The 26670-nt window shown below is 37.5% G+C and overlaps 3 protein-coding genes across 3 annotated transcripts; 1 reads left to right on the top strand and 2 right to left on the bottom strand.

The window, feature by feature from the left end:
• Nucleotides 1-10110: 10110 nt before the first annotated feature.
• Nucleotides 10111-24364, bottom strand: LOC135713997 (DNA replication complex GINS protein PSF1-like). The gene is made up of 3 exons (XM_065237257.1): nucleotides 24165-24364; nucleotides 24035-24099; nucleotides 10111-10656 (listed from the first exon to the last, which is right to left on the bottom strand). Exons 1-3 carry the CDS (start codon nucleotides 24237-24239, stop codon nucleotides 10209-10211), a joined length of 588 nt encoding a protein of 195 aa, XP_065093329.1. The 5' UTR covers nucleotides 24240-24364; the 3' UTR covers nucleotides 10111-10208.
• A 183-nt stretch (nucleotides 24365-24547) lies between these two features.
• Nucleotides 24548-25444, top strand: mRpL4 (mitochondrial ribosomal protein L4). Its single transcript, XM_065237211.1, has one exon. It carries the CDS (start codon nucleotides 24576-24578, stop codon nucleotides 25410-25412), a length of 837 nt encoding a protein of 278 aa, XP_065093283.1. The 5' UTR covers nucleotides 24548-24575; the 3' UTR covers nucleotides 25413-25444.
• Nucleotides 25445-25474: 30 nt separating this feature from the next.
• Nucleotides 25475-26375, bottom strand: Hyls1 (Hyls1 centriolar and ciliogenesis associated). The gene is made up of 3 exons (XM_065237256.1): nucleotides 26187-26375; nucleotides 25789-26121; nucleotides 25475-25728 (listed from the first exon to the last, which is right to left on the bottom strand). Exons 1-3 carry the CDS (start codon nucleotides 26281-26283, stop codon nucleotides 25559-25561), a joined length of 600 nt encoding a protein of 199 aa, XP_065093328.1. The 5' UTR covers nucleotides 26284-26375; the 3' UTR covers nucleotides 25475-25558.
• Between the last annotated feature and the right edge of the window lie 295 nt (nucleotides 26376-26670).

Below are 26670 nucleotides of genomic sequence, written 5' to 3' on the forward strand. Positions count from 1 at the left end.
ACAATCGGCGCCTTAAAAGTAAACATAAGCGGGATCTTTAAGTGGTATCCGCTGATGATGAGTTTAAATGGGATTAATAACTTCACCAGCGGAAAAGTAAACGTTGTGATGGTTCAATAAAGAGATAATAAACAAGGTTTTTCGATTTACGACAACAAAATTGTTGAGAAACGATGGATGGAAAAGCTTGGATTTAGATTTTTTTTCGTCTGTTGCCTCTTTAGCCAACAGCATATTATATTGAATACTTTCGTAGGGTAAATGACGGCTTCAGCAATACGAGCGCTTATTTTTTGCATTCGAAAACATGTTTCAGAGCCCCATTTAGCCAAAATTGAACACTCAAGGACTTTATTTTACCCCTCTGACGATAATTCAAGCTGAACAATGCGTTAGGTCCTAAGTAACATTGACAGATTCTCTTCGTCAACTCCAGAACAACATGTGAAAAGGGCATACAAGCTTTTTGTAAACAAACCTTTGTAGGCCCTTTTCTCGCTACCCATATGACCCAACGCAAACCTTTAACATCACCGAGTAGGGGACACTTTCCCCTTCCCTATGATATTGCTGGTTTGCGTGGGCGACCCTCGGTTGGTGAGAAAAGGGCCTACAAAGGTTTGTTTACAAAAAGCTTGTATGCCCTTTTCACATGTTGTTCTGGAACTTTCTCTTTGCATCCTCACGGCCGTGTTATGACATTTCCAGCTATTTTCAGCACACAGATCAATGAAACAAGTTATTATCTAGCTTCTAATACGACAAATGGGATAAGAAACGGTTCTGTACCTAAGTTATTAACGAAAGAGAAAGTAGATGAAGAGAATCGATGAATGTTACTTCGGACTTAATGCATTGTTCAGCTTGAATTGGTAAACGTATTGTTGAAGCCGACATTTACCATAATTTCTTAGTGATGTGGATTTCCCGATTACATTTCATGAGCCTCTCTCTGCATCTGACTTTTTCCTTGTACAAATTTCACATAGCCATGGTTCCAACTTGAAATGTTCCTCGTCCTGAGATACTTGTGTTACAACAGAATCAAACTAGTCCAACAGATTATCTAGCTACGTAAAAAGTATTTACTAAATTTAGTAAACACATTCGTGGAGTTTTGCTAATACAGGGTTTCAACGGGCTAAGCCCTCCCAAAACCATATTCCAAGTATGGGGTAAATACAGGTAAATACATACTTTCCACGTTAATTTTTGCAGTTGATAGGTACATCGCATATGATATAAATTAAAAGACAAAGAGTTAGTTCCAATAATCATTAATCACGATTTTTGCTAAATTTTAAGCATATCCAATCGGTAGAAGTTCTCAAAATTCACAAAAACACAAGCCCAGGAAACGCCTAAATGTATGTATCTCCTATGTGATCATCGATGGTCAACCAATGATGTTTGTGAATCTTGAGAACTTCTACCGATTGGATGAACTTTAACAAAAATCGAGAATAATGATTATTGGAACTAACTCTTTGATTGATTTGGAGCCGCCAATTTCCAATAAATTTTTGTATGACGGCCTTATATTTATTTCCAATGGAGAAAATCACATTTCCCTTTATTTCTCGTAGGTATAATATGCAATTTACAACACGATAATGTGACTTCCAAACACACATGATTTAGAATTAAACTGATTCTTCCAGTTTGGAGGAGCCATGCTTTTAAATTGTCTTGATAATTATTTCCACCAGTGTATTTTGGATATGTTCTCGATTATTTTTTTCGAGAAAAGCTCCTTGCTGGGAATATGGTCACGGGTGGGATTTTTGGGCCAACAAATTCAACTAAGCCCTTTGGTACTATTGTTTTATAATTGAAGTAAATACAAACGTTTAAATCTTTTTTATTTAAAAAAGGCAAAGAATGAAAGAAGATTTTTTTGTATTGAAAGAACATTAACTGAAAGGTTTGTCAACTGGCGGACCTTTTGTTAAATTACATTTCAGCAAGAGGGCGGTGACTCTATTTAAGATGCAGGCAAGATTTTATTATGATATCGCACGTTCGGGTAAGAAGATTGGTGACAATTTTTTTGCAAAAAGATGGAGAGCAATGCAAGTAAGGTTAAACGGGCTAGATGGCCACCCTCAGGTTGATATAATTTTTATATATTGCAATCATTAATACATTGAACTATTATTTACCCTAGCCCTTTCATGTGTCTTCTAGCACCTACGCATTGATACAATTAAATGTATTTCAAATCAAATTTAGATTTCCAGTTCCAGCAAAACAGTTTGCTGAAATGGAAAAAGCAAAATAACTCTTTGCTGGAAATCATTATTAGCATTTTTAGCCAAGCTTGCAAATGCTCATTGCAGCATTGAAAATGCGATGAACCAGCTTACTTTACCTACTCTTCTTGCATCTTACAAATAAAAATTATCATTATATAATATCTCATAGTAATCCTATATACATAGAGATTCGCGGAAGTGGCCATTTTGAGCAAATCGAGCAGCGAGAACTGTCAAAATGTGAGCCAAACGAGCATGTTTATCGTTTGCCTGTATGCTTCAGTTGAAAAGTATTGTAATTGGGGTGAAATAAATTCAAACAGAAAAAAAATATATAGTATTAAAATGCGTATGTAAATGAGTGGTTGTCGCACAAAATGCATTTGGTGCTGATGAACCGGGATCGCTCCAGGCAGCTTCAGAACTTTCCCACCTTCTTTACCAAAATACAATTGCGTGTGCTCGAAGCAGTACATTTTAACTAGATACCACCAAATAATTATCATTGTAACATACACGGCACAAACGCATAGAATCAACTAGGAAAAAATCCGACGGTAGTCCGCAAAACTCCAGCCATTTTTCGAAGTTCATCGTTTTTCGGAAACCGGAACGACTACGATTAGGGCAATGCACTTTTTATTCCATAAATGTTATTCGAAATTTAAAGAAACATACACTACCGATCATAAGTTTAAGGACACGCCAAAAAAACCATGCAAATATGTTTTGTTCAATGATCTCTAATTTTACGTTCAATTTTCGATCTCCAAAGGTTATAGCATAAGTGTTCTACTACTTCTTTTATTTCAAAATTTGGCCAACCCAATTCTGAGAAAATCGGTCACGATTCTCCAGAGTAAATTTTGAAAAATATTGTAACTTTGGGTGAACTTTTAGCACACAAAATTTGAAAATTGTATTTAACAATTTGCCTACGAGGAAAGTTCCATTCAATACCTTTCAAATGATCTAAAGAGAACGAAAATTGGACGTAACATGACAGAGATATGAACATAACAAATTTGTCATGTTTTTTTGGGGGTGTCCTTAAACTTATGATCGGGAGTGTAGTTGACTAGTTCACTGAGAAATCAAACAACGTAAACAAACTTGTAGCGTAGACAATGATAAAATCACGCACAAAACAAACCACGTTGCCAAATCGTCTCATAATATTTCCGTTTGTCTCTGTATATAGGATTACTAATATCTCACAGTTTTATAATGCCGAAAAATAGTATTTAGCTGTAATAAGTATTTGTAAGCTTGTTTTTAGCATCGCCGAAATCCAGTAAATGTCAGAGCATTTGTTGATACGCAGTAAGATGAGCTTTCTGTATACTAAAATGAAAATTAAATCAAGAACAACATGTGAAAAGAGCATACAAGCTTTTTGTAAACAAACATTCTTATGCCCTTTTCTCGCCACCCATATGACACCAACGCAAACCATCAACATCGCCGGATAGGGAAGGTTTCCCCTTCCGATGATGTTGTTAGTTTGCGTGGGCGACCCTCGGTTGGCGAAAAGAGGGCCTACAAATGTTTGTTTACAAAAAGCTTGTATGCCCTTCTCACATGTGGCTCTTGAAATGAAGGTTGTTGCAAATGAAACTTAAAACGATTTATTTGTGTAGCCAAATATAAAAAGCAAAAATATACGTATGCACAGATTCTAAAAACATAAGATTTTTTATGTAAATTTGAAAGGTGTTTATTGTTCATCTTACTCCGTTTACCTCTAGATGCATTTAGATGAGAGATTTTTTTTTTAGCTTGATGCGCTAGCGAGATATTTTCTTTTGATCGTCGAATAGCGGTTTTGATGTGATACGCACCAATTGGGATCATTAATTTTGAAAATTTATCGGTTTTATACTCCATCTGAAAGAGCTTCGTTTTCTACGCACAACGATACTTTTTTCGAACCCTCGAGGTATATCTCGATATAACGTAACTGTCATTTTTGACTTCCATCACCGATTTCTCTCAATCGATGATTCAATCAAGCAAAAGAATAACAACATCGGACAGATGAAACAATCCCCCATCTAACTATTGATAATAGTGACTTGTATGATTGAATTGTCAATTTCGAGATATCGTCAATGGAAGCCAAAAGTGACAGTTACGTTATATCGAGGTATACCTGTATAGAGATTACGAGGGGCACGCACTTTTAGATACGAGCAACAATCAATACAAAGCTAATGATTTTTAATTGGCTCATTATATGACTAGCCCATTGATTTAAAGCACATCTATAAGCGTAGCCCATTCTCGTACTATAATCTGTGAAAGTTTGTGTTTGTTTTGAATTGGCATATCTTCTCGGTTAAATTGCAAACCGGTTAACGTACAGAACAAGAGAGTCGCGTGTGGGGTTTTCCGGATTTCAACTGTACCGACAATACATTTGACAGAGTTTAATGTGGGGTTCGTGTATTTTCCTGCATTTCAAGGGGTGCTTCAATAAGCTTGGGACCGAAGATCAGATACTTCCTGAGACAAAAGATTGAACATGTTTCTTCGGGACCCCCTGGTCTTAGTGTTAGCAACTAACTAACTAACAGAAACTAACGATTTTAAATTGGCTCACTACTTGACTAGCCTATTGGGCTCAAGTACATCTATAAGCGTACCTCATTCTAGTCGAAATTCTAGTACTACACTATGTTTGTTTTGATTCGCTATGAAAGTTTGACAGATAGAATGAGGGGTTCGTGAATTTTCCTAAGTTTCGAGCGGTGCATCGATTAGCTTGGGACCGAAGATAGTACCAGAGCTGAGCCAAAAAGTTGAGCACGTTTCTTCGGGACCTTCTGGTCTTAGAGTTGCCTCTATGGTGTTAGCATCTCTGGTCTGGTACTCTCTTCGGTCCCAAGCTAATTGATGCACCCTTCGAAACATGGGAAAATCCAAGAACCCCTCATTTTATCTGTCAAACTTTCAAAGCGAATGAAAACAAACATAATTTAGTACTAGAATTTCGACTAGAATGGGGTACGTTAATCGATTTGCTTGGGATCAATAGGCTAGTCAAGTAGTGAGCCAATTTTAAATTGATAGTTTCGTATTGATTGTTGGTGGTCTATGATACGAGTGCGTGGTATTGAAAATACTCATGAAAAGTATTTATTGGCAGTAAAATGGTAAAATACTTTGCGTGGCATTGAAAATAATCAACAAATCTTTAACGATAATTAGGATTTGATGAAAGCTCAATTGTATTTGATATACTAATGTCTGACTATAATTCAAGTATTTAAAGCTGAAGAGTTATTGACGTGAACGAAGCCATTGTTTCCAAATAAGTTACGCTCTCATCTCAAATCGCCCCGGATTTATTATTTGTTAGGCAAAACAAATTGACGAAAATGTGTTCTTTAATCAAACTTTTTGCACTTTTAAGGTAGTTGCAGGCTCTCAAATATGGACCAACAGGTCTGTCAAGAGCCACATGTGAAAAGGGCATACACGATTTTTGTAAACCAACCTTTGTAGACCCTTTCTCGCCAACCGAGGGTCGCCCACGTAAACCAACATTATCATCGGGAAGGGGAAAATTTCCCCTACCCGGTGATGTAGATGTGGGTGGCGAGAAAAAGACATAAGAAGGTTTGTTTACGAAAAGTTTCTATACCCTTTCCACATATTGTTCTTGATACAGGCACTCTGCAGCCAATATACACTCAGGTCTTTTTTTACACGGGGGATACGGTCCGTGTAAAAAAACCATGTGTAAAAAACCTACGAGATTTTGATTTTTCGCATGCTTAAATGTTTTTAAAAAATCGAATTTTGATGCCATTTGTAATTAAAGCATGATATGGTCCATATAGACATATTTTAAAAATTTCTGTATTTTCACCAAAAATTGTGATTTTTTTTTAAAGTATGCCATTCGATTACAAATAGCTTGAAACGGATAATGTGATTGGAATCAAGTCGATAGGTTGTATCGTTGTCGAGAAATCGTTAAAAACGTACCGTGTAAATCGTGGAAAACCGTGTAAAAAAAACCGTGTAAAAAAAGACTTCAGTGTAATATGGTTCTCCTAATAAAATGTGTATGGTAATTTTGCTTAACGACGTGCGTGGGGTATCATCCAAACCATTTGTGGAAAAGTTCGGCAATTTGGGTTATCGTTCGTTTATGGTATTTGTTTATTAGGGTCCACTATGTGCTTAAATTTATTTGATTGAAATTATAGATACTATAGATTGCATAGATGAGCGGAGACGAAGGAGAATGTAACCATATGAGACGTCAGTTAGTGTAGCTAAACAAGCTTGATGTCATCATGGTATTTTTTTGCGGAGGAAGTATTGTAATATTATGAGCAAAATTATTATTCATTTCATTGTAATTTTTTCTTAAGTAAATTAATTGAATAAATTAAAAATCAAAATGATGCATCACCATACCCAACAATCTAACGATGCAAATTCGGTGCGGCCCGGTTGGATAGAAGTCTGCTGGAAGACCACATAACGCTTCCGATACTCCACATTCCGATTTATTTTGCGGAAAACGGAAGAAGGGAATATTGTGCAAACCACTCCTAGATTCATTGTTGCAAAGATTTGCTTTGCACTTCATTTTTCGCACAAACTAAAATTGCACAACGAAGAGCTCTTTGATGGCATGAACATTTTTCACGGATGCCAGTAAGAGCATTTATTTTTAATGGTTGCCAAATACTCTTTTTGTGCTTTTGCTTATCTATAGATATATATTCCATATATGGAATCTATAGCATCTATCAGTGCTGCAAAATCTCGACAGTACACGGTGATATTGACAATTCTGCTTTGGTCACTCATTGGAGCCAGCAGTCATAGTCAAGGCAAACCATGTCAATTGTCAATGACAATGCTGTCAGTGACGAACATGTGCAGATTTATTTATTAGCTAAATTTGTAACGGAATTAAATGACTTGAGCAAAACAATTACATGGATCAATTTTAGTGAATAAGTATCTACGTCCTGAGCTACTTGGATAACAATAATGTGACACAGAATGTACTAAATTACACTTTTTGTTACCAGGTGAATCTTTGTCATTGACGAAAAAATGAATGAGATTTTGACGAAGGTTTTTTTGAGGATCAAGTCTGTCAGTGACTATGTGACGAACAATTTAGTCAATATCGCGCGAAAGTCTGTCAGTGACAATGACAATTCTCAGCACTGGCATCTATAATTGCAATAGTTGGGATAACAATGAAGTACTTTGAATGGACATGCATGTGTACGACATTGAGTGTTCGATTTTTCAAAACCATTTTCAGTCCCTTCACAGTTAAAAATAAATACATTCCCGAGTACCATACACGAACGATATCAGAAATGACTAAATTTTACTCCATGAGGTAGGTAGGTTTTGATCAAAGGTTGAAGTCATGCATTTTAGAACGTACCTTGCATAATTCTCAAATCGGCTATTTGTCCGTCTCATCTTGCGATTTTGAGAACATTCAACATTCAAGTAGTTAAATAAGCTGTAAACAAACATTGTTTAATACCTCGATTCAAACAATCGTTTCTGCTCGATACAGTCACAAAAACATTAGTTGTGTGATCTGTTAAATTTTAGTGATGAATATGTATAAATTATTCAAATTACTGAAACTAGTTCAATTTAACAATAAATACACTTCCAAGTGTACTTATTTTAGTCCTTCATCTTTACAGTACAGTAACATTGTGATAATGATTAAGGGAAGACGGGATAAGACCGCCACCCTAAGCAATACATTTAGTAGCTCAAAATTAGCAAGAAATTACACATTTTGCTATGAATAAGCATTTATTTATCTATGGACAAAAATTGTAAAATTTTCTGATTAATAACATTATTTATGCTTTTTCATCAATTTTTGGAACGATCAAAAAATATTCGTTCTTTCACAAGCGGGATAAGAAGGACCACCAGTGAGGTAAGACAGACCATGTCAAATTTTTCGACAACCATTGCACAAAATTGGACGCAACAAGCGCCCCATGAATAGTACTATGGTCACATAGATCATAAGTGAATATCTTTGGAATTGATCAACTGGTTCCACAGATTTGACCGGAACAGGTTCCAGTGACCATAAGTCCTGTGAGCACAGATCTAGAAATGATCAAAAAGGATTCAAACCTATATTTGGGGTGGCAAGACCAGCAATTCATAAGGTAAATGAAAAACGTGATGAAAGGGGGAGCTGATTTTTATTGAATTTTACGTGACGTGCTCTCTTTGTCGTTTTCCACAAATTTTAATAAATGCAAACCTTATTATCTGATGATCTTGTTTCTAGGTGCTGGGCACAAACAAACTAACACTGGGGAGGCGAATTTAATTTTTCAAATTTTCTTAGGCGATAGCAACCGGAATATATGTATTTTAATAAAATGACGTCATGCGATAAAACTTTCGCTCAATTTTATATGAAGAACGAGGTTCTCTAAAGCAGAAATTTTCAATTATTTTCACTCAATTTTACTAATTCCATAAACATTACTAAAATCAACGTCTGTTATCAATTATAAATTTCATCTTATGAGGACCTTACTCTGTATCACCCAGACCTCAACTATCAATAACATTGGTAAACTTTAGAAATGAGGTCACCATGTTGAGTATTCAATGTGTGTTTGTGTTGAATTTCGATTTAACTAAAGTAGCATTATCCGTAGCACGAATTTTAAAAGATCCCATCCTTTCGTGGTTATCAATCGCATCATGACCCTGATTGACACTTACCGTATACTCTCCAACAATTCTTTATGTTGCACACAGTTTTTGGACAATTTCCACGCACAGAACCTTTTTTCTTTTAAACTAATAGATGTTTCCTCTACTAAACCAAACTCAAAAATGATCTTTCTAGCTGTCATACCTTAAATAGGAAACTTTCCCGAAATATTATGGGAAAACACTCTTCCTTTTGCGTACTTTCCTGCTCTTCACTGCAACGCCAGCAGAGAGAAAGAGCAAATGCAGCGCATGTGTTCCTCCAAAATATCTACCCGTCCCGTACATACCTACAATTAGCAGCTGGATCGGATTTTTCGCTGGGAAAATCGCACAGTACCATATAGATTTAGCATAAGCAATTGGATAAACCTCGGCCATCTGTTTCCCGCTTGCGGTCCTTCTTTTCGGGCGGTATTTCCGTTCTTCCGAAAAACCCAGGTCGCAATAAACCAAACGCAAAGCGTCCTAGAGAGCACATGCGGCACACGGTCCTGTTGATTAACTTATGCGGAAGGGCTTTGTTTGCTAGGCGCCTTCGAATGTTAAATACATAATTAGCATAAAAAGTGCATTTTTATGCTCCTTCAAAACTAAAGGACCTCTCGGTTTCGCATCGAGATGGTGTGCAAGAGGAACGAAAGGGTTGGTGAAACTCTGAAATGCGACCAGATGAATTTTAAGAATCAGAATATACGATGTGGGATTTCAATTCTAGTTGGTTTTTCTATTTGGCCTATCCTAGCGGAAATTCCATAATTATTTCCGCTTTCTTCGTTTCCTTTTCATACTGGCAGGATATACCCGTTGTTGATGTTTATGAGACAAAACCTTCAAACAGAATAGGTAATCCTATTCATATTTATTATGTAAATAAAATAATTTTGAACTTTCCCACTCAGCTTGCTGGAGAGTTGAGATTGGCTTTAGATTTTTGCTAGGCGCCAGGCGATCAATCTTGCGGGTACTTTGCAGGAGCTGGCAGATTATTTGCCTCATTTATGACGTTGGAATTTCTTTTCGTTCCTTACATCTCTGAATAATTTATTACCTTTTGCTAGTTTTGTTGAAAACAGAAAATTATTCTACTCATTCCAGCATATGCGCAGTTGCCTGTACACATTTCCAATGCAAATCGCCATTAGGGAATATGATAATTTATTAAAAATGTATTTATTCAGCTTGTAGTTCGAACTATCCAATTCAGACAATGTGCTGTAGAATGCCCTGACGAATGAGCGCCTCACACTGCAGTTTTGGCAAATAGTGCTGGCTATTCTTCTTCAACAGCACAATTTCACCGTTTTCCAGTTCAAACTTACCGTAATCGGTCAGACAGCGCACCTCAATGAACAGCGACTTCGGTGGTTTGATATCGTTGGTCAGATTCAATCCAGTACCATCTCCAATCGTCATCATGTAGTTGGCCAACATCCGCGAGTAGTTGTTGAACCACTGCAGCTCCGGCTCGTTTAGATTGGCTTTGATATCGGCGGGCAATGTGGCACCCAGATGCCATCGTACTTTCTTCAACTTTTGAAGGCGATTGTGCAAGTAAACCATAACGCAGCGTTTATGTCTTTGAATCTGCTTGTGGCGGTACATCACCAACGGGAGGTATTTCCGGTCTCCGGTTTGATTGTAGGACATCCTAGATGTTAGAAAAAGGTAGAGAATCGTAAAAGATTGTAATTCGATATATAGCTTGGAAGAAAAGATGAAAAGTTACGCTTCGAAATGTAAAGGATATTATTGCTCATGTACTAGTCTTGAATAGCTTCTAATTAATCTACACACTGAATCTAGCTCGGTAAAATCCCCAACAGCCGATTACCTCTGCATTTAATTTTGCTGATATATAAGCAAAATATCTGTTTGCTAGCTGAATTCTCAGCAAAAATCTAATTTGCTAGCTGAGTTTTGGCGGTTCTCAACTAAATAAATTGCAGAATCTGGGATCTCGGCAAAAAAATAAGAAGTTCTGAAAGCAATCTCTATGAGAGTAAACGAAAGTTCCAGTAGTCACATATTAAGCTAAGAAGAAGAAAAATAAGGCAAATCAATGAACAAAGAGAGTGTACCTGTTCCATTTATTAAGGATCAGCAAAAAATGACCTGCCTACATATGAGTATAAATTTGCCCACCGTGTATGTAAGCCGAAAGTGTCAGAATTAGCTTAAATCTATTTCAGAGTGTACTACATAAGGGGTCATTGACAAATTATGTAAGGACTAGGGAGTCAACATTTCTTATAGTTTTTTTTTTGCAATGGGAGGAGTTTCAACATTTTTTATAGTTTTTTTTTGCAATGGGGGACGAGATCTGACATCTTCTTACATAATATTCAATAGATAGAAGAACATAATTTGATCTTAACCGTTTAGTAAAGCTAAATAGCAACATCATAGCAAAATAATATCACATTTTAATATCATAACTTATTAAGTTATTGGTATGTTCTTCAAAAAAATCAACTCAATAACATAGCATTGTTGTTCTGATATTAGATCATATTGATATCTTGATAGCTGGAATTTTTTTTAAGATACGAAAATCGCGCAAATTGCGAACGCCACCGCAAGAAAACTGTTGAGCAAAAAACAGTGTATTACACTTAAAGAGTGCTACCAAAATACATGTGACTATGTTGGCAAGTTGATTAATTTTGTTTTCCTCCTTAGATATTCTACTTAATTTACTATTGAGCTTTGTTTCAATTTAGTTATTTTACCGCTCGTATCAATCATTTCAAGATTTCGCGACCGTACCGAACAAATTCTATACTACAGAAGCTAAAAAAAACTTTTGGTGAGCTCTACCGCATTGCGAATCACTTCTGCGTAAGCTCCGTAGACGTAGGCGCGTTGATTCCGACAGCCGCGAAAAGTTAAACATCCCAAGTAACATTGCAGGTTTTATCGAGGTTTTATAGCATTCTACAAGTCTAAATTTTGATCTACAGAACCCTCATAAAACCAAAATTGTTACTTGGGATGCCTCAATACCACTTTTTTTTCCTCTGTTCGGGACCTAACACTACTGTGACCAGTAAATTGATCTATTGTAGTATATTCCGTGTCCTTAGTTTAGTGCATGTCGTATTACTCCATCACTATTGAGAAATCATGAAGTATTCGATTTTTTACAGTTGCCACTCTTGCATTTATCGCAAGGTTTCGACTCTAATTGAAATGTACCGCTATTTATACCCTTCGGAGTGTTGAAACACCCTCCAAAGGCGCGCCCCTTTGTCAGGCAAAATTGGATTCCTTAGCAATATTAGTTTCAATATTTCATCTGACATCTGACATCTTCTCACATAAGATTCAATGGATAGAAGAACATAATTTGATCTTTAGGTAATAGCAAAATCATAGTAAAATAATATAAAATTTTGCTATAATATAAAATAATATAAAAATATAAAAATTATTAAGTTATTGGTAGAGTAGAGCGCTACTTCATCGTAATCGCCCATTTCCGTTCTATCGATCAGAAAAGATCAATAAAATCAATCACCGTGCACAAATTAATAATATGATTGATCCGATGCGTTAGTTCATTAGCTACAATATAAATCCTTTTAGAGCGCATTGTATGAATATTTACGCTCAATGTTCTCAAAACAAAAGAACCGCTCCTAGCGAATCTTCGTTTATCCGTAGGACGAAGAAAATCTAATGGGGTTTCAATGCGTTAGGGCAGAATGGAAACTCGTAGGACCAAGCAGTATTAAATTTTGAATAATATCTCAACAATTTGTGACTGTTTATCGAATCCAACGGTATGGAAAGGTGAATAAATTTAGATGTCATCTTTGGCAGAAATATTCTGTTTTTTGTTCAAACCCGTTCAAAAACGAGAGTTAAAGCGCGGTTGTGCTTAGTAGAACGGAAATTAGATCAAAAACCTTATGTTCTTCAAAAAATCAACTTTATAACATTGCATGTTCTTAATATTTTAGCAAACATTTTGTGAAACATAAACTAAGAACTCATAGAGTATTATTTTATGATTTTCTACCGCAAAGTCAACCATTTATATGGCATAAAAGGGAAAATAATTCCATTTGATATAAATAAGACAATTCAGTCACACCATTATTGCAGTTCACACTTAAATTGTGACGTTTCAGATGTTGGTTTCAATAACATGGCGGCATATCAGCCAGCTGGATAAAAATCATTCCTTCTACATTCAACTTGGCTGAAAATGAAGACAACCTTAACCGATAGACCAACTACCTGCATGGATTTTAATTTTGACGTAAAAACATTCTCTTGATCAAGGCAACCTCTGAGTATCAAAGACAATGGACAATGTTCATTCGTGGCTGGAAGGTCATTATCGCCTGCGTTGTTGTCAATAGTCAATATTAATATTCGTCTTCATCTTGGTGGGAATGATTTTGAGGATCAAATTCAAAAAAATTATTTTCATTTTACACAAATATAGCACTGAAGAATGTATTGTGTTAATTTTTACACAGATCGATGGGAAATCATTGCCTCATGCTGAATTGATGATAATATCGAGGTTTTAGGCTCTGGGGTCGACAATATTTAAAATAATCTATTTACCCAAAATGAATTTGATTATTTTGCTTTTGAGCATCGTTTCTGATTTTTACAATTTTGGGATGGATAATCAAGCACTTTTTTTAAAAACTCTTTATTTGTTCCAAATTCAAAATAAATTACATTTCATTTTAACCTAGGTGCTCCAGTTACTACAGTAACTTATCAATAAATAGATTCAAAATAATCTATTTTTTAAAACAGCATGTCAGTATAATAATTGAAATCTTAAAACTAAATCTTATCTAAGTATAAAGGGAATTAATCGTTGCAATTGAGGATTGCAACGATTTTTGCCTGAAATTATTAATTATTTTGTTGGACATTTGTTCTAAAGTCTCAACATTCGAAATTCTATGTACTTCGGTAGTACTGTACCAGGGAGGCAACTTCAAAATCATTTTCAGAACTTTGTTCTGAATCCTTTGAAGTGCTTTTTTCCTGGTAGTGCAACAACTAGACCATATTGGCACAGCGTAAAGCATGGCCGGTCTAAAAACTTGTTTAAATATTAGAAGTTTATTCGTCAGGCAAAGTTTGGATTTCCTGTTAATAAGAGGATACAAACATTTTATATATTTGTTACATTTGGCTTGAATGCCCTCAATGTGATCTTTAAAAGTTAATTTTTGGTCAACTACTAATCCAAGATATTTCAATTGGTTTGACCAGGAAATTGGAACTCCGTTCATAGTGACTATGTGACTACTACTAGGTTTCAAAAAGGAAGCTCTAGGCTTATGTGGAAATATTATAAGTTGAGTTTTGGAAGCGTTGGGAGAAATCTTCCATTTTTGTAAATAAGAAGAGAAATATCTAAACTTTTCTGCAGTCTGCTGCAAACAACACGAAGACTTCTTCCTTTAGCGGAAATGCCTGTGTCATCAGCGAACAAAGATTTGTGGCAACCCTGAGGCAAATCAGGGAGGTCCGAAGTGAAAATGTTATACAATATAGGCCCAAGAATGCTACCCTGAGGAACTCCTGCTCTAACAGGTAGTCGATTAGATTTGGAATTTTGATAATTTACCTGCAGAGTTCTGTCAGTTAAATAATTTTGAACTAATTTCATAATGTAAAGTGGAAAATTAAACTTTTTCAATTTAGCAATCAAACCTTCATGCCAAACACTGTCGAAAGCTTTTTCTATGTCTAGAAGAGCAACTCCAGTTGAGTAGCCTTCAGATTTGTTTGAACGAATTAAATTGGTAACTCTTAAGAGTTGATGAGTAGTTGAATTCCCATGGCGGAATCCAAACTGCTCATCTACAAAAATTGAGTTCGTATTGATGTGAAGCATCATTCTATTTAAAACTATCTTTTCAAAAGGTTTACTTATTGAAGAAAGCAAACTTATTGGACGGTAGCTAGAAGCTTCAGCTGGATTTTTATCCGGCTTCAAAATTGGAACAACTTTTGCATTTTTCCATTTATCAGGAAAGTATGCCAAATGGAAACATCTGTTAAATAATTTTACCAAGAAAGACAAGGTACTCTCTGGGAGTTTTTTGATGAGGATATAGAAAATTCCATCATCACCTGGAGCTTTCATATTATGAATTTTTTTTAGTTATAGACCTTACTTCGTCCAAATCAGTCTCCCAGGAATCATCAAAAATATTTTCCCGAGAGAAAATATTCAGATAATCCCGAGCAACCTGATTCACAATAGGACTAGTAAGGCCCAAACTGAAATTATAGGAACTCTCAAATTGATTAGCAAGCTTCTGAGCTTTTTCCAAATTTGTGATCAAAATTTTACCACCTTCTTTAAGCGGTTTTAGCGGTGGAATGGTTTTTTTTTTTTCAAAATTTAAGTGAGTTTCCAAAAGGGTTTAGAACTCGGGTCTAATTTAGAAACATTATTTTCAAAAGTTTTGTTCCTCAGGGCAGACAATCGTGTTTTAATTTATTTTTGCAAATCCCGCCAGATATTTTTCATGGCAGGATCGCGTGTTCTTTGATATTGTCTCCTACGGACATGTTTAAGACGGATCAAGAGCTGAAGATCATCGTCTATTATAATTGAATCGAATTTAACCTCGTATTTTGTTACTAAGGCAGCTCTTGCTTCAACTATAGAAGTAGTCAGAGATTCAATAGCTCTATGGTAATAGAAAGTAGAGCTGTTGGAATTAAAAATTATTTCTTGGGATATTTCAAAAGTTACTGGAAGGTGATCATTACCGAAGTCAGCATGGGTAACCAATTGGCTGAGCTCGACCTATCTTTGTGTTCAAGATCGCTATCATTGGATTGTCAGTGGAAGGTTATCAATGATCCCCATGGTAGCGATCATTTGCCAATCATCATTTCAATAAAGTGTGGCCCTCACTCTGCAGAACCATCTCGGGTTCCATTTGATCTTACAAGGAACATCGACTGGCAGAGATATGCAACGGCGGTGACAATCGGTGTCGAATCAATAGATGCGCTTCCACCATTGGAAGAATATCGATTCCTAGCCGATTTGATTTACAAAAGCTCACTGGAAGCTCAAAAAAGAAAAGTTCCAAGTGCACCCTTTAAAAGGAGACCAGCCACACCTGGTTGGGACGAAGAATGCACAAAATTGTATGTAGAAAAATCTGATGCTTTCAAAGCTTTTCGTAGACACAAAACCTCCACTTACTTCGAGGAATATTCAAAGCTTGAGACAAAGCTGAAACAATTAATCAAAGCAAAAAAACGCGGTTATTGGCGCAATTTCGTCGAGGGACTCTCACGAGAAACCTCAATGAACACCTTGTGGAGGGTGGCTCGCAACATGCGTAACCGCTCATCTTTCAATGAGAGTGAAGAATACTCCAACCGATGGATATTCGATTTCGCTAAAAAGGTCTGTCCGGACTCAGTTCCAGCACAAAATATTCTTCGAGAAGCGTCTCCTAGCGGCGGCTCTCTGGATAGACCATTCACAATGCTGGATTTCTCTATGGCTCTTCTTTCATCAAATAACTCCTCACCGGGAAGCGATATGATTAAATTCAATCTTCTGAAAAATCTCCCAGATATCGCTAAAAGACGCTTGCTAGATTTATTCAATTCCTTGCTAGAAAACAACATTGTACCGCCTGAATGGAGACAGGTCAAAGTAATAGCCATTAAAAAACCTGGCAAATCAGCGTCTGACCATAACTCATACCGTCCGATTGCTATGCTTTCGTGCATTAGGAAATTGTTGGAGAAAATGATCCTTCGGAGACTCGATCAGTGGGTCGAAACAAATAACTTGCTATCAAATACACAGTTTGGGTTCCGCAAGAGCAAAGGAACAAACGATTGTCTAGCGCTGCTTTCCACAGATATTCAACTGGCCTTTGCGCACAAGGAGCAATTGGCTTCAGTATTCTTGGACATTAAGGGGGCTTTTGATTCAGTTTCCATTGAAATTCTGTCAGACAATCTGCACAGATGTGGACTTTCTGGAATTTTAAATAATTTCTTGTACAATTTGTTGTCAGAAAAGCAAATGAACTTTTCTCTTGGACAACTGACAACTTCCAGAATTAGTTACATGGGCCTGCCCCAAGGCTCATGTCTCAGCCCTCTTCTTTATAACTTTTATGTCAAAGATATCGACAACTGTTTGGCAGAACAATGCACGCTAAGACAACTTGCAGATGACGGTGTGGTTTCCGTAAGAGGTCCACATGCCGTGGACTTGCAAGGACCATTGCAAAATTCCTTAGATAACTTGTCTTCTTGGGCTATGAATCTAGGGATCGAATTCTCACCGCAGAAAACTGAACTGGTAGTGTTTACTCGAAAGCGGTACCCAGCCCAAATGCAGCTTAATCTTTTGGGCAGAAACATTACCCAATCATTGTCTTTCAAGTACCTTGGGGTCTGGTTTGATTCAAAGTGCACTTGGAATGCCCATATTACGTATTTGAAGCAAAAATGTCAGCAGAGGATCAACTTTCTCCGTTCAATTTGCGGCACATGGTGGGGTGCTCATCCGGGAGACCTCATAACGCTTTATAACAACTATTCTCTCTGTTCTAGAGTACGGCTCTTTCTGCTTTCTCTCGGCAAGAAAAAGTCACCTAATAAAATTGGAACGAATTCAATATCGTTGTCTGCGTATTGCTGTAGGCTGTATGCACTCAACGCATAACATGAGTCTCGAGGTTCTGGCAGGAGTAACACCCCTCCAGAACCGTTTCTGGGAGCTCTCTCTCAGAATACTAATCAAATGCGGAGTGACAAACACACTTATAATTGCTAATTTTGAAGAAATTCTTGGGCTGAACACACAATCTCGATTTATGAGAATCTACCACCACTACATATCATCAGATATGTGTCTTCCTTGTTATACTCCAGACCGTGTTCACTTCACCAATCGCAGTTCCTCAATTGAATATGATCTGACCATGAAACAAGCAACTCATGGGATTCCCGATCAACTTCGACCTATTATTATTCCGCGTATTTTTACTGAAAAGTACCAACAAGTCAATTGCATGAAAAGATATTTTACAGACGGGTCCCGTCTCAATGGATCCACTGGCTTCGGTGTCTTCAATGAAAACTCTAGCGCCTTCCGCAAACTTCAGGAACCTTGTTCCGTTTTTGTTGCTGAGCTGGCAGCAATCAACTTCGCATTGGGGATGATTTCCAATATGCCCACAGACCATTACTTCATCTTCTCGGATAGTCTCAGTTCGATTGAGGCTATTCGGTCGATGAAACAAGGTAGGCACTCATCTTATTTCCTTTCAAAGGTAAAGGAGCAGATGTGTGTGCTGGTCGAAAGATCATATATGATTACCTTTGTATGGGTCCCCTCACATTGCTCAATCCCAGGCAATGAGAAGGCGGACTCTCTCGCAAAGGTGGGCGCGCAGGAAGGCGAATTGTATGACAGGCAAATTTCACACGATGAATTTTACCATTTAGTGCGTCAGAGTACCTTTTCGAGTTGGCAAACCGATTGGGACACTGGAAATCTTGGACGGTGGTTACATTCAATTATTCCTAATGTTTCTTCGAGAGCGTGGTTTAAAGGCTTGGGCTTAAGTCGTGACTTCATTCGCGTGATGAGTAGACTTATGTCCAACCACTACTCGCTAGATGCTCATCTCAATAGAATAAACCTCGTGGACAGCAACATCTGTCGGTGTGGAAACGGTTACGATGACATCGAACACGCAGTTTGGCAATGTACGGATAATGACGCCGCCAGAGAGCGACTTTTGAATACCCTCGAGGCCCAAGGAAGACAACCCTATGTTCCTATCAGAGACGTGTTGGCAACCCGTGATCTCTGCTATATGCAGTCCGTTTATGTTTTTCTTCAAATGTCTAGTATAAGAATTTAATTCCTTTTGTCTTTTGTCTCTCTTTATTAGTTTTTGTTTGTCTTGTCCCCCCGTCTCGATGAGTCTCATCGTCGCCCACTGGTCACCCACCATAGCCGGTCGAACTCCGGACGAAGCTAGAACAGCACTACCGTTCATACTGGCGACAACGCTCTGATGAGACAACGAAACCCTACCCCAAGCTCCTCCCCTGATCCTATCCTTCGAAAATGTACCCTTCTAACCTCGAGTAAGCCGCGAGTAATCGGCCCAACTCCTACTAGACATAGAATTAAGTGAATTTTGTTACACACAGTGAACAATGAATTATCGGCTCCGTAAAGCTAACGCGATTGAGCCTCCCAAATAAACGAACTAGATAAAAAAAAAAAAACCAATTGGCTACAAAGTCGACATGAATCAGTTAAGACCTAATCAATAGTTGAGGGATTTCTGGCTGAAGAAACGCATGTTGGGCTGTTTGGATATTGAATAGTGTAATAACCTGTAGAACAATCATCAAACAGAATATTACCATAGAGGTAACTCTAAGACTAGAAGGTCCTGAAATAACGTGCTCAACTTTTTGGTTCAGCTCTGGTACTCTCTTCGGTCCCAAGCTAATCGATTCACCCCTCGAAACATAGGAAAAACCAATAACCCCTCAGATTATCTGTCAAACTTTCATAGCGAATCAAAACAAACATTGCGTAGTACTATAATTTCGACTAGAATGAGATACGTTAATCTTTTGCTTGGGACCAGTAGGCTAGTCAAGTAGTGAGCCAATTTAAAATCGTTAGTTTCGTATTGATTGTTGATATTACCATTGGAATTGCTTTGAGCATTATTCAATGAGCGGTGTTTTGCATTAAAATCACCAATAATGAAGAATTTAGACCTATGACGGGTAAGTTTCTGAAGGTCAACCTTGAGAAATTTTTTTTTGCTGGCCTACGCATTGGAATGGCAAATAGGCTGCTATAAACGTAAGTTGTCCAAATTTTGTTTCAACAGAAACTCCCAAAGTTTCAAAAAGAATTTTATGTTTGATTCGTCTATGAACAATTATGGCAACGCCAGTGTTCACTCGGCTGTCGACAGAAGCAGACCACTCTCAATGTGTGTCACGCGATTGTCTGTTTACTCGGTAGCAACCATTGTGTGGTCCTCCTCATTGTTCTTCGTCAGCAGTTCTTTCAGTCGATGCGTCGTCGACTTAGCAAAGCAACCGTTTCGTGATGAATGTGTGAGTGCTGACCACGTTTTGCGTCCATTGCTACAATGGAAGCGCTCAGACCCTCTTTGGCAGATCTGCCATACAATGAAACCACTGGAAGCGGCTCCCGTTCTGGTAGAGGAGGCTTATTGGATAGCAGAAGATAAAATGTTTATTATGTTGTACCTTTTGACTATAGTTTTAAGATGTAATTAATTAATTAATTTAGCTTTATTAGGGAGGCTTTCAGCCTTGGGCTGGTTCGCCTCCAGTTTTAAGATGTATTGTATAGTGAACAAGAATCCTCGGCTCTGTAAAGTTAATTCGGTTGAGCCTTATCAAATAAATTAATAAAAAAAAAAAAAAAAAATGATGGCAACGCAACCACAGGGTCCATCAAGACGATCATTTCTATAAATGAAATAATTTGCGTCCATCTTAACCTTATGGTCAGGTTTAAGGAACGTTTCAGTTATAACGGCAATATGTACGTTATGAACTCTCAAAAAGTTAAATAGCTCGTCTTCATTATCTTTAAGAGATCGAGCATTACAATTTAAAATGTTTAATGCTTTAAAATCCATTGCTGAATTTCAAATTCTTGACAATATTGTTTGCAAATTTTACTCCAGTTTGAATAGCATCAAACATGGAATTAGATTTAACCTTATCAGAAATCATGTAAATTAATGATTTCTGTAAAAATTCCATTTTAAGAGCAGTAATGCTTCCTAAGCCAACATTTTCAAAATTTCCGTTAGAAATACGTTGGTTAGTATTTTGATTTCTCCCCGCTGCAATAGCAGCATTAACTCGCTAAACATTGTTAGCAGCGAGGGGAGTAGACAAGACAAGATGACAAATTTGAAGCAGGGGTGATATTTGTACCTACGGGTACGAATGTAGAATTTGTTCCTCGCTGACCGTTGTTAACAGCAGAGTAATTTGTACTTGCTCGGGAATGTGGAGCGTTTCCTACCACAATTTAAATTTCTTAGGATCTTCCTTCACAGAAAAGTCGTCCTTTGCGTGAGAGGAATCACCACAATTCATGCATTTAGCTGGCATGTAGCAATTTTTAGTTCCGTGACCCTGGCACTTACGGCACTGGGTGAGGTTTTGAAAACTTCCTCCAGTCTTCTCAAAAAAGGATTACTTCGGGAAGGGTCCAAACAAGAATCGAAGAGGAATAAGAGTTGAACAATAAGGTAGAAATTGTACAGGTTGAGCACTGAAAAGTGCTGTTTAAATTTGTTGTAGCTTTAGGTAGTAGTAACACTTCCTTCAACATAAAGTAAATAGATCCGCACGGCAAGAGAACACAATGCGGACTGTGATAATCAAGCACTGCTGAATATCACCAAACGCGTATCCGATGATGTATAATGAACTCATTTTTGTTCGTTTTTCTCGTACGTCACAGCGAAGATATTCAAAATGAATGTAATTCATCTACACTGGGTTGAAGCGCTTTTCCTTGCGTGTGATGGTTTATGATAAAAACAGACACTATATATTGACAGTTCGAAATTGTATAAAAAATCCAAAAAAAGATGTTTGAAAAGCATGGAAATCACGAATTTTCAAAGTTCATAGAGAGTTTCTATATGCCATTTTTAGTAATATTTTCTAGAAAACTTTTTTTTTCAATTTACAATCAACTTTCTGGCTAAAATTGGTATTTTACAAGATGATATTTTTAATTTAGTTCAGTCAACATAGGTATTTGGAGAAAAATAATTAATATTATCCCAAGATAACTATGTAATAAACTAAATGACATAACTTATTGAAAACATATTAAGAAACATAGGAGTAAACAGCTTGGCGTGGTCGATTACAAAAAGAGAATCTAATTTATGAATTGTAATCCTTTCTATAGTAACGATGTTAGCAAAGTCTGCATTCCTAAATATCGATACATTTTATCTTAATAACGGTTTTTAAAAGTTTATTAAAGTAGTATGTCTATTATTGCTCAAGTTATTCTGGATTGCTTAAGTTTAAAGAACTTCTTTTCATGTGGAAAAAAGGTTGTTTATTGATGGCATATTGTGCATTTTTTAAAAGTTTAAAATATTTTTAAAACTAAAACCTACAAGATAATATGCTTTTGCAATTACTTAAGGCAATGTTAACATAATTTATTAGTTGTATTATGGTATACTTTTTTTTTTTGATTTGTTTTCCATCGATCTTGTTTTCCATGCTGAGCACCAATGCTACAGACGCCAGGGAGGCAGCTCCCAAACCTGGACCCGAAGGAAGGCGAGTTATTCTTGAACAATTAGTAGAAAACACTCTAATCTACTTAAAGCTTATGTCGACGTCTGTTCAAGAGTATATCTTTTATTGAAAATCACTGAACGATATAAACCTTGACAATCGAAGAAACTTTTGGCCCGTTTTCCTTTCACATTCAACATGTTGATATTATAGATACTATAGATTTCATTGATAAGCGGAGACCTAAAAAGTTGCTTTAAAGATTTCAAAGTTGAATTCCATCCGGTCTCACCAAACAGTGTTTATTCAATCACTGCGTGGTGAGTGGTGGTGTTCTCCACAACGAAAGGCTTCCCACAAAAAGCTAGCTATCAAGGCTGCCTCAACCGCTGATCGGATTCAGTTCCAATCACCGTGTGTGGTGGTGTCCGGTCGTCGGCATCAGCAGCAGCAGCGTTACTTTCGACGCGTGGCGTTGAACATTGTTCTCCAGTACACAACGAAAGGCGGACTGCAGCCCACATGAGCATCCATAGAAGGAGGAAGAAGCCACACCGCTATTGATCGGAATCAGTAGCTCTTCGTGAGTCGCTGTGGGCCATCTATGCCAAGCGCGTCATACTAAAGAGTATAAACAGAGAGAACCCCAGCTCAAATTGCTATTCCTATTGCTGCAGGTAACAAATAAAATTTATCACATAAGACCTTGTAGTTTTTTAATAGTAACACTTGCTATTGGTTTGATATTCTCATCGTTTTTTGGACACATCAATATATTTTTTTCGAACCCATAGACTTTCATCACGATTTTCAAATCAAGATTTAAAGCAAAGTCATAACTTCATTGTTTGATACTAAACTAACAAGCTGACAGTTGGTGTTTTTTCCTAAAGTTAATCGCATTTATTTAAATTAGTTCCAGTGTATCAAAATTAATGAAATTTTGGATTATTTCGGGTCCATTTTTAATTCAGATTACGAATATGCATTTACCTCAATAAGAGTATTGAGGTAAATGCATATTCGAACTCAATTGGCACGTTTCGTAAATTTTAGGGCTTGTTGCTAAAATCGAACGGGTAAAGTTTGAGTGTTGATTAATAATACAATGCTCAAACAGTGAAAACTAATGTTATGAGATGAAATTTGTTCGAGAAAAATCATGAATTAAATTTCTCATATACCATAATTTTCATTGTTGTTAACCATGAATTTTTACTGATTTCATGATAATTTTTGTCGATTTCCAATGTTTTGACAGTAAATATCATGGTTACAATGACAATGAAAATCATTAGATTTGTTTTACGAGTTGTGTCAAATATGGTACCTTCACGGTAAACCTTATTTAAAAAAAAAGTCTTATGTTCCACAAAACTATATAGGGGAAATGGCACTAATGATGACCTATGGATCGAAGATTGGGTCCATCGGTAACAATCTGCTATTTATCAATTTTATCTAGATGAACGCGTCATTAGGACGGTACTAATGGATATTTTTGGTCGCTATTTCACCTAATTCACGCAATAAATCTACATTAAAATAAATTTAAAGCAATGACGTGATATATTCGACGTTATTTTGAGTTGTGCCAGTATTGCATGAAACCGACAATATGTCGCCATATGCATCGTATTCTAGTACTTCAATTTATGTAAACAAAGGATAAAAATTTAATTCATGTAGGGCACACTTACGCATAGGAATAATTTTCCTGATAAATTTGATTTATATCCTCCAGTACAGACCGCACACCATCATCCTAAAACAATAGTTTATTGAATTAATTAACAAACAATCATACACATTTAAGCATTGACTACGTACGTTGAACGGTGGTATGGTTTCCGTTGTCCTGGTCAATTCGCGAACCAATTCAAAAGCTCTATCGGTAGACGACATATTGATGCATCCAAATCTCCCTGATCTACTTTTTCACCACTTGCATGTAAACACGTAAATTCAATTCATTTTTGTCACAAAAAAGCCGGAGAATTCGATTAAATTAAATTTTGTTTTTATTTACCTCGCGGCATTTCGCGCGCTTAAACCGTTATAATTTCGTTTTTGTTTTGCTTCGTATCTTTGCGAGAGATGTTTTTGTTCAAGATTTATACATTAAAGAAGGTATTCCTTTGGGGGTAGGAATCAATTTTGACAGATTTTACTCTTCTCGGGTGGGTTTCATGCATGTGGTGTTTACAAAACTCAATCGCGTAACACTTCGTGCTGGTAAAAATGTTCCAATTACTTCAAAAAAGTGCCGGAAAGCTTCTTGGATTTAAAGTTCCTCCAGTTGTAGCAATTAACCAATGTCGGGCTCTAGCTCAACAACAGCAACAACTTCAGCCGACCGAGCTCAATCCCTTTCGTGCTCCACGTTCTGTGTGGATCGAAAATCTGGACACCATCGAGGAACAAAAACTAGGAATCCAGGAGCTGAGCAGTGAAATCTTTGGCGCTACACCGAGAATCGACATCGTCCACCAGAATATCGAATGGCAGCGCAAGTATCGATTCGTTAGTTTTGCTAACACCAAAACTAGGAATGAAGTTCGGGGTGGCGGTAGGAAACCATGGCCGCAGAAGGGATTGGGTAAAGCTCGTCACGGTTCGATCCGTTCGCCACTGTGGCGGGGAGGTGGAATTGCCCATGGACCACGATCGCCTACAACGCACTTCTACATGCTTCCGTTTTTCAACCGGGTGCTGGGGTTGGTTTCGACGCTTTCCATCAAACTAGCCCAGGATGATTTGCATATAGTAAAAGATTTGGAAATTCCAACGGAGGATCCCCAGTATCTGCGGGAGTTGGTTCAGGAGCGAGCGTGGGGACCATCGGTGTTGTTTATCGACAGCAGCGACATTATGCCGCGGAATATTTCCGCTGGAGCGGACACCATCGATCACATCAACCTGATGCCGGTCTATGGACTGAATGTCTACTCGATGCTGAAGCACGACACCGTGGTGTTCACGAAAAAGGCCGCCGAAGAGATTGAATCCAAGCTCACCGAACATCTGCATCGAAGCGATGCAAGATCGCTGATGACGAAGTTCAAAGTAGACCGATAAATTATGTTTGAAATATAAATAGATTGATTTAACGAGTCTGGTTTATGTTATTCATTCGAAATTTCGTTACAATAATCAGTCTCCAATTGGGTCTAAGATATACGTTAATGGACGGAACTTTTGTCGTTTGCTAGAATGAATTGCACCTATTTTTCAGCCAGCAACTTTGTTCGAATCTGCCATCTGAGATCGGAATGGTCGTTCTCCCCTGGGAGTTGATTCTTGAATCGTGTCCAATCCTTCTGGTACGCGTGGTATAGAGACACGGGATCATGCTTACGGAAGCTATTCGCACTGGTACTCCTAGGCCGGATCCCTGGAATGGAAGCAGCAAATTAATCATTTTCGCTTCAGAAAAGTAACTTTTCCAACTTACACATCTTGTTCGCAACGTGTTCCTTCTCCCTGAGAGGCTTCCTAGGCTTGCCACTCATTTGGTGATTTTCCTTTCCATCTTGCTCATCTACAGGTGTCACCACCTCGGAACGGTGGGGTTCTGCTTCGTGAATTATCTCTCTTCTGGAATTCACCGTTGAATGTTGCCTCGAAGGCGGTTTCCGTGCAATCTTCGCATTGTAGCTGATTGTCGTAAGGGTATGCAACCGTTGGAATGTGTTCATCTGTTGAGCTGCTCGGGCCAAAGCGTCTTGATCCACCGTTGCACCACCAGGGCCACTTCGCGTGTCGAATTTGATTAGCTTGCGTAAATCTGCAACCGGTGAAGGTACATTGTAATGATTGTAATGCTATTTAAGACATGGTCTACCTACTAACCTTTCTGGAACTCCTTCAGTTGCTCGGGTGTGATATTCCGGTAGCCAAGTTGATTCAAATGGCTTAGTATTTCCCGTGCGTCTAGAGGAATAGACATACTGCGGTTGTTAAATCAATAGGAAAGCAATAGTATTGAAAACAACGATCTTTTCACTACTCAAGGTCGCCTAAAATTGTTTGTTTACGATCAGGGACCGATAAAGCCGATAAAACGTTGTCGGTTTGACAGCGTCGCAGCTCGTTTCGCTGCATCAGCTGACATAAAGAAGGTATTCCCAAGAATTGTTACATAGGTAGGAATTGGATGTTAATACATTCAAACATAGATGGCAATAATGTATCTGCTGGAGGAATAAGGGCGGTCAAATATTACGTAATGCAAGAGGGGTGAAGGTAGTCTGACAAAGTGTGATAAACCATGTGTTATGTATAGATAAAGTGGGTGATGAGGGGGTGGGTGTATTCGAAAATAAAACTTTTGTGT

This window comes from Ochlerotatus camptorhynchus, unplaced genomic scaffold, assembly GCF_037179485.1.
Source record: "Ochlerotatus camptorhynchus isolate MF236.1 unplaced genomic scaffold, CSIRO-AGI_Acam_v1.1 ptg000598l, whole genome shotgun sequence".
Taxonomy (NCBI): domain Eukaryota; kingdom Metazoa; phylum Arthropoda; class Insecta; order Diptera; family Culicidae; genus Ochlerotatus; species Ochlerotatus camptorhynchus.